At 43.8% G+C, this 8,715-nt stretch overlaps 2 protein-coding genes across 2 annotated transcripts; one reads left to right on the top strand and one right to left on the bottom strand.

Moving 5' to 3' along the window:
- Nucleotides 1-435: 435 nt before the first annotated feature.
- Nucleotides 436-6,318, top strand: KBTBD4 (kelch repeat and BTB domain containing 4). The gene is made up of 3 exons (XM_010175841.2): nucleotides 436-1,053; nucleotides 3,974-4,080; nucleotides 4,666-6,318. Exons 1-3 carry the CDS (start codon nucleotides 462-464, stop codon nucleotides 5,524-5,526), a joined length of 1,560 nt encoding a protein of 519 aa, XP_010174143.1. The 5' UTR covers nucleotides 436-461; the 3' UTR covers nucleotides 5,527-6,318.
- A 294-nt stretch (nucleotides 6,319-6,612) lies between these two features.
- On the bottom strand, nucleotides 6,613-8,245 carry PTPMT1 (protein tyrosine phosphatase mitochondrial 1; the record flags this gene model as incomplete). Its single annotated transcript, XM_010175852.2, is given in 2 exon segments — nucleotides 6,613-6,753; nucleotides 8,054-8,245. Coding segments are annotated over 2 exon segments (333 nt in total), but the record flags the coding sequence as incomplete, so codon positions are not given.
- Nucleotides 8,246-8,715: the final 470 nt, after the last annotated feature.

The raw sequence follows: 8,715 nt of genomic DNA, 5'->3' as shown, positions 1-8,715 counted from the left end.
CCGTCTGTGCTCTTTGTTAGTAGAATCCTGTAATCCTTTTTCCATCTAGCCCAGCTATGGTGCTGCCACATTCTTTTGGCTTCCTGAGTTTCCTAGGGCGGTTGCTGGACTTTCCACTTGATTAACTCTTGCTGCATTTCTTTGTGTCGGTGAAATGAGTGGTGAAAAGATATGCACGTCTCCCAGTTCTGCTGGGATGTGATGCTCACTGTACTGGAAGTTTGGTATATATTCTAATTTTAATTGTGCCAATTTCTCGTTTGTTGTTGGAGATTCTGAAGCTCAAGCAGAAGTTTCTGGCTGTGCCATTTATACTCAGTCTAAAATATTCTGGCCTCTTATTGATACATTTGATTTTTCCTCATACTCTGAAGTGCTGCATAATCTTTTTAGTGGAGAGGGAAAGCTATATAATTACTGTGATTTTTACAGATTGCTGGAGTTCTGATCCACGCAGCACCATGGACTCGTCAGAAGAGACTGGAGGCTCCTCTGCAGAAGAAAACTACTTTGTGAACTACACCTTCACCGACCGCTCCCACTCAGGCCGCGTGGCCCAGGGTATTATGAAATTATGCTTGGAGGATGAGCTCTTTGCTGATGTTACAATATCAGTGGAAGGCAAAGAATTCCAGCTGCACCGTTTGGTCCTCTCGGCTCAGAGTTGCTTTTTTCGTTCTATGTTCACTTCCAACCTAAAGGAAGCCCACAACCGGGTGATTGAGCTGCAGGACGTTAGCGAGAGCGTCTTTCAGCTCCTTGTGGACTATATTTACCATGGGACTGTAAAGCTGAGGGCAGAGGAGTTGCAGGAAACCTATGAAGTGGCAGACATGTACCAACTGACTGCCCTTTTTGAAGAGTGCTCCCGTTTTCTGGCCCGTACGGTGCAGGTTAGGAACTGTCTGCAGGTCATGTGGCTGGCAGATCAACACAGCGACGTGGAGCTCTACACAGCTGCCAAACACTGTGCAAAGTCACATTTGTCTCAGCTGCAAGACACAGAGGAGTTCCTACACCTGCCTCTCCGGCTACTGACAGACATCCTTACAGGTAAGGAGTTCTTGAGACTAGCCAGGATGTGGATGTAGATTTTTCCGAGAGTCTATCAGGGAGTGAATAAAAACAGTTGGAAAGACAATAATCACTGTCTGTTCAGGGGCTGAGCTAAGCAAAGCAAAATATTCTGGATCACTTAATCAGAAAATAAACTATGACTTGTTACTGGACATGAAGCATCTAAGCTTCATGTCCAGGCTGTTCAGCCTGGAGAAGAGAAGGCTCCGGGGAGATCTTATAGTGGCCTCCCAGTACCTGAAGGGGCTACAAGAAAGCTGGGGAAGGACTTTTCATAAGGGCAGCTAATGACAAAACAAGGGGAAATGGGTTTAAGCTGAAAGAGGGGAGGTTTAGATTAGATATTAGGAAGAAGTTCTTTGGTGTGAGGGTGGTCAGACACTGGCCCAGGTTGCCCAGAGAAGCTGTGGATGCCCCCTCCCTGGAAGTGTTGAAGGCCAGGCTGGATGAGGCTTTGAGCAACCTGGTCTAGTGGAAGGTGTCCCTGCTGATGGCAGGGGGGTTGGAACTGGATGAGCTTTAAGGTCCCTTCCAACCCAAATCATTCTATGATTCTATGATAAGCTGTAGAAAAGTGACAGAGAGGATGCTGATTCCAGTAGTTCCTGAGGCAACAAGTCAGACGTGTTACAGGTTTTTTAAACATAGTAACTTTCAACATTTTTTTTGTATTTTTATTTGTGTTAAAAGTAAAACAAAGAAGCCTTGCCAGAAATGAACTGAAGGTCTTCTGAAGGTCTTTTATTTTCTTTAGTTTGTAAACATTTAACATAGTAATGCAACAACTCAAGATTTATAAGAAGGCTTGAGCACAAGCCATTATTTTTAGACTACGTTAGTGTTATTCACAATTCTATATAATTGTTAGGATTATTTGGGCTAGGCACTCATCTGACGGAAACAGAGGCATTGTAACATCTTAGGTAATGCTGTAATTACCCTTCTTGTAAAGGTAATAAATAGCTTTCCACAGTAATGGATACAGAGACTCAGGGTTGTGAAGGATGTGTCAACACATCGACAACTTAGTCCAACTGGCACCAATCCTTAAAGATTCTCTGCAGCCAGTACTCAAAAACCTCTCGGTGCTGCTGCAGCCACAACTCCATTTTTGTGCATTTATGTGTCATTGCTAGAGGAAGCAAGAATGTAGAAGCAGCTCATACATTCAGATGTACTGGATGTGGGACCAGAGAGATTGCCCCTTTCTTGCTTCAATGAAATGATTTTGCAAATGAGTAAATAACTAGACTTTGTACATCATGTGTTTTGTATCCTGTTACAACAATAAACCTCCCGTGACTGGTTTCTTTGGGATACTGGCAAATCTGTCCATAAGACTTAAAATAGCCTTTAAAGTTGATCCTCTGCATCTGAGAGTCTTTACAGATATTGCACTGTATTATCCCTGTTGCATCTAAAGAAATTCACAGTCAGAAATCTATTGAGAATATGTAGTGATAGCTCAAAAAAACTATGATAAAATTAGAGTAATTTTGATAATTATCTCTCACAAAAGTTTTTAAACTAAGTTGTGACTTCACAAAAAAAATATTTCTAAAATGATGAAATAAAGCTCTAGAGGTCAATCACCCTTAACTTCCTAGTAGGGATTCCATGTATTAACCATAGTAAGGTCTATGGCCTTAGTGTTTGTGGTCCTAAATGAAAATAATTGCTCAAGGAAACTTTTTTTTCCCATGCATCATCTATTTCCATATATAGAATCACATTACTCAATATTTATGCCAGAACTTAGCTCATGAAATGGATTAAAATCCGAAATATACTCCTGTTGCTGGTAGAGAAAATCTTATTATTTTATAATTCCTGCATCTTTGTTTAGATAATGGACAGTTAAACAGAGGAAGCTATTAGTGGCAAGGATTAAAGTAAATTCCATGAAGATGGTCATTTATTAAGTTTACATTTTGTTGCACTATAGGACCCATTTCAAAATCAGAATTTTTCCATTTAACCACTACATCTGATGGATAGTTTATGGAAATCTCTATTACCAATAAACAGGATCAAAATGCCTACTTTTGTTCCATGCTTTTCCTCCTCCCTTCCAGTACAGAGAAAAGTGTTGGAGTTTGATGCTTTCGGCATCATTGAATTCAGTGTTTGTCATGAAAGCAGACTACAAAGTCAGAGAGCCCGCATAAGGAAGCCTGTCAATGAATACAGGCATCATTGCTGGCTCTAATCATCTCAATACCTCAAATCTTCTAATTTTGAGGTAATTTTGAGTTAATGGACTGATGACTGTGATGCAATCGTTTGTGGCACAGCCAAAACTTCCAGTTATGTCTGGAAACAAAACTGAAATCGGCTGCAGTCTGGTGAGTGTTTCCTACTGTCAGGTTGCTCAGGAAAGCTGTGGTAGCTCAGTGGGGATTTCTGAATGTGAAGAGGATAGCAGCAACACCACATGTTCAGTCTTGAGGGTCAGCTGTCTGACAGAATTTCTGCAGGTGACTTTTGCTAGGTAGGATCAGCCAGAAAGAAAGGCAGTTGCTGAGATTCTGAACTAAGAGAATCTTTTTGCCTAAATGCTTAAATAAGAAAATATTTTTTAATTGTCACAAAGCATGTAAGTTCTCTTTCCTGCCCTCTTTCTCTCGGACATAGTTTCCTTTGTTGAAACTCATCCAAAGTACTTAAGATCTGGCAGCTCTTGTCTTCTGATGTTCACCCAAACTAATTTCATGTAGATGTCTGGCTGGCAGTGCTGATCACGTCTGCCAAAATCTATAAACCTCTCTATCTTCTTTTCCTCTCTAGAAAGCGAGGTTTCTAGTGGGAGTGTGGGGAAGGAGTCGCAGGAGAAGGATGTTTCTGAGGACATACACCTTTGTCTAGCTATAAATGCCTTTCTGTCCCCAAACCGCAGATGGCGTTCCGTGTTCTCAGAATCCAACAGTTGCCATAGAAACCTGGATCAACTTCAACAAGGAGGAGCGAGCGGGCTTTTCAGATACTCTGCGGTCAAGCCTGAAGGTATAACAAGACCTTGTGTTCCGGGGTTGGTGTAGCACTTGCTGGTTTCCCACTTCCCAGGGCAGGGTTATTCTGCTCATAGGTGTGACTTAAAAGTTGCAAAACACAAATGCTATTGAAATTTGTGGTCCTTGCACGAGGAATACTTTGATTGTCATAAACAGCAACCCCACTGACAGCTTTTTAAATGTAACCTGAGGCTGCTTTCACCTGAGTGACTGGAGCAATGCCACAAATAACTTATTTCACCAGATGCTCAGTTACCAAAGACACCATTCAGAAATCTGAGTTTGGTGTTCTCCTTATAACTCCACTCCACCAGTGATGTAACCAGCCCTTACCTAAACTGTAGATCCTTGGGTTCCAGTGAAGTCTGCAGCTATTTTGCTATGTCAGGTACAAGTAGTATCTTGAAAAGGCTTTGAGGCTCTGAATCCTGAACGGTATAGGGTGGCAGGACTTGGGAAGCAGGTCACACACCTCAGGCCCACAGATGGGTCCTAAGCTGAAAAATTCAGTCCTAGGCATCACTGATGTTTGTGTAAATGGGTCCAGGTCTGCTGACACACTCCTCCTTTCTTTCAGGTGATTGGAGAAAATGTTCACATCTACCTGATTGGAAAGGAGTCCTCACGTACACACTCGCTCGCCGTCTCTCTCCATTGTGCTGATGACGACTCCATAAGCGTGAGTGGCCAGAACAGCCTGTGTCACCAGATCACTGCAGCCTGCAAGCACGGTAGTGACCTCTATGTCGTTGGTGGCTCCATTCCACGGCGCATGTGGAAATGCAACAATGCGACTATAGACTGGGAATGGTGTGCCCCTCTGCCCCGTGACCGGCTCCAACACACCCTTGTCTCCGTGCCCAGCAAAGATGCGATATATTCACTGGGGGGGAAAACTCTACAGGACACTCTCTCGAATGCTGTCATATATTACAGAGTACGAGACAATGTCTGGACAGAGACCAGCCAGTTGGAAGTGGCAGTCTCTGGAGCTGCAGGTGTAAACCTTAATGGTGTCATTTACCTGCTGGGTGGGGAGGAAAACGACTTGGACTTCTTCACCAAGCCCTCTCGGCTAATTCAGTGCTATGATACCAGCACAGAGAAATGCCACGTGAAGCCATACGTGCTGCCTTTTGCAGGACGCATGCACGCCGCTGTACACAAGGATGTGGTGTTCATTGTAGCCGAGGGGGATTCACTGCTCTGTTATAATCCCCTCCTGGATAGTTTCACCCGGCTATGCCTGCCAGATGCCTGGAGCTCAGTACCATCCCTCTGGAAAATTGCCAGTTGCAATGGCAGCATCTATGTCTTTCGCGACCGCTATAAAAAGGGTGACGCGAATACTTTCAAACTTAACCCAGCCACCTCTGTTGTAACAGTTACAAGTGGCATCAAAGTGCTGCTCACTAACCTGCAGTTTGTCCTGGCCTGAACAGGAAAAAAAAAAAAAGGGCAGCACCGGTGTTCTGCTGTGCAGCTCAAAGACACCCACCACCCTCAGCACCAGTCCCAATTACTACGAGCTCACAACATCCAGTAAAGACCCCATCCTCTCTACCTGTGCAGAGGGAAGTGCAGGTTTTATTGCTGTGAGCCTCTTCTTTTACGTAGCATTATTAAAGTTGAACTGCTGCATCTTAGATTTCAGACTGACTTAAGGCTATTACTTTGATCCCTTGATGATAAGCTGCTTGTGTTGGAGGCCCAAACTGCAGCAAATGTCTTTTTTAGCCTGGAACCAATCCGTCAATAACAAATCCTATAGCATATGGACAGTGTCCTCCTTGGCCCAGACTGCTAGTTGGAACCGCCTGGGAGACTGTGCGTTGCTGCCACGTCAGTCACAGAGTTAGGTGTGCACTGTGTCCTCCAGGGATGTCCCCATTTCAGCATTCGTGTGTCCCTGTTGCAGAAGGAGGGACTGGCAGAAATATCGACAGCAGACAGATTGCAGAGCTGACCCCAAGACCTTTAGTAGGTTGCGTTATTCAGTACTTCTCTTTGGGGAGTGGTAACAAACTGGGAACTTGCCTTCTGCTCTGTTATCACCTAGGACAAAGAGGAAGACTTTTTTATGAGCATTGGCTTCCTTTACTGTACAGGGAATCTCCACTTGTAATCATAGTATTGGTGAAAGACAGAATTAAGACCACTTCCTCCTACCCCTCTCTGTCGGCACTGTAACCCTTTGGGTAAGAATCTGAATAAAGTCTCTGCTGAGACAGAAGTTTTATTTTCCTTTGCTGCAAATATTTTAGAACTTCCTGTGGATTGCACTTCAGCTCAGGGCTGATACTGTGTGTGTGTGGAAAAGAAGAACCATGGGGCTCCAAGAGAACTAAGATATTAGCTGTGAGGAAAGAAAGCTTTAATGAAACAGCCCAACTTCCCCTTTACTGTCATTTATGTAAAAACTTCTTTATTGATGGTCAAGAAGTACAACACTTAAACATTCATTAGATCATTAAAACATAATTATTTTTTTTTAAAGCAGCCAAGTCAGAGATTTAGATAGTTCTTACTGACACTATGCAGTTGTCCCAGTGATCATGTTCCTGTGAAATGTCTCCAGTACCTGGACCTGCTTGTGGCGAACGAGGATGTGGGGACGGATCTTGGCAATAGCCTCTATTGCTTCCCGAGGGCTCCAGTGATGCAGCTGAAAAGGCAGAAACCCTGCAAGTGAAAATCCATTCCATCCCTGTACCAGTTAGTGGAGCCTTCCTGGAGGCTACAGGCTACATCAGAGTTGTTAGAAAACCTGCTGCTTTGCCCCTTCTGTTTCCTTCACCTTCCTCTCAGAGGGGCCTGGATGTCAATGCAAGTTCCTATAAAAATGAGTCCCTCAGTTAAAGAGGGATGGCTGCTGCCTGGGACCTCCATTTTCTCTCTCACTCATGCTTCCATCACGTGAATAGTTTCCTGTCCTAGTCCCACCAGACCAGAGCAAAAGTGCAGCTTGCTTTTTTTAATTTTTTTTTTTAAAGACTTTACCAGTACTCCCATCACACTGCAGCACTGGGAGAGAAAATTTTCCCTTCAGCACTAAGGGAAAATCTTCCAGGGAGCTCTTAGTAACACCAACAGAAGAATCCACATGTGGGATTTTGTTCTTAGTGCTGGCTTACCCAGTTGGGTCTGTAGAGGAACTTAGAAAACCAAAGTCACTTCTCTTCATCCTGAATTGTATTTATTGAAAGGCTTGGAAAGGCTCACTATTTCAGCTAACCAAGGAGAAAATCTGAACAGCAAAAAGGGATGTTTATCTGCTCAGTGAACTGACCCTCAGGAGTGACTTGTTATCCCCTTCTCAATCTGTTCCTCCATAGAAAGAATTAAGAATGGCAGAACGATTCAAAACCTGTTGAGAACTTACTGTATTAACGGCCCAGAAAACTGAGCAGTTTCCTGACGTCTGATCTGCCAGCACCACCAACTATCAGACCATGTGTTTCAAAGCTTTGTTGCAACAACAGTTTCTCTTTCCCATAAGATCAGAAGATCTTTGCCAGTGCCTGTGCTAATATTGAGCTGGCAGAGGCCGACTGTACAGATGAATGAAAAGACTACTTACAATGGCAGCTACACTGCAGCTTCGCCACGCTCTCATTGCCAGGAAGCATTATCCTGTCAGTATCATAAGTGCGGATGAACAAGGTGTGCAAAGGTAAACTAGATTTTCAAAGAAAGCTTAGACCACAGGTCAGCAAACATTAAGTTTCACTTGTTCATTTACCTTCCATTTACCTACCACATTGTACAAAACAGCGATGTAAGTTTAGAGCCTAGCTATCTACCTCTCTTAAAATGGGTCTTCAGTCCAAACTCTGTAAAGTCACGGAATTTTAACGCACCTGTACATGCTCAGGCTTCTTGAGCGAAAGCAGATTGTAAAGTTCGGCTTGTATTTGCCCAGACTGTATGAAAATAAACCCCATTTAGCATCGAATCTTTCTTACTTGAATTAAATACGCTGCCACCATGGTGGCACTGCGGGAGCGCCCGGCCTTGCAGTGCACATAGACGCTGTTACCGCAGGCTCGGTGTTTCAGTATGAATTCCACACCCTTGTGGAGGTTTTCCAAGGTGGGGACCCCAGTTAGGTCCACGGTGCTGAGACGCAGTTGCTCCACTCCCATTGCTTCCCATTCCTGAAATGGAGATAAGATTAAATCAGTTAATTTTTGTTTTGTTTTTTTTATTTCCAGAAAGAAAACCCAGAACCTGATGAGACAGTTGGGAAATTCAGTGGGGTTATAAGCAGACTTTGAATGTCAATCCCTTAAATCAGATCTATGAAAACTTTAGTGCTGGCTGTCAGAAAGGAGAAGTTAAAGGGAACTGAAATGATGTGGTTCAGCTCAGTGACAGGAGCAGAGCAGGGATCTCCCAAAACAAAAGGCATTCTTGTATTTGCATAGTGATGTATGTGGATTTGATGTTCCCCTTCCCTCTCTGCCACTGCAGCTGTAACACTTCACTTGTGTCCTCACATTTTACTCATTTCATAGAATCACAGACTGGTTTGGGTTGGAAGGGACCTTAAAGCTCATCCAGTTCCAACCCCCCTGCCAGCAGCAGGGACACCTTCCACTAGACCAGGTTGCTCAAAGCCTCATCC

This window comes from Antrostomus carolinensis, unplaced genomic scaffold (genome assembly GCF_000700745.2).
Source record: "Antrostomus carolinensis isolate BGI_N321 unplaced genomic scaffold, ASM70074v2 scaffold33940, whole genome shotgun sequence".
Classification (NCBI taxonomy): Eukaryota; Metazoa; Chordata; class Aves; order Caprimulgiformes; family Caprimulgidae; genus Antrostomus; species Antrostomus carolinensis.
This window is presented reverse-complemented; position numbering and strand designations above follow the sequence as displayed.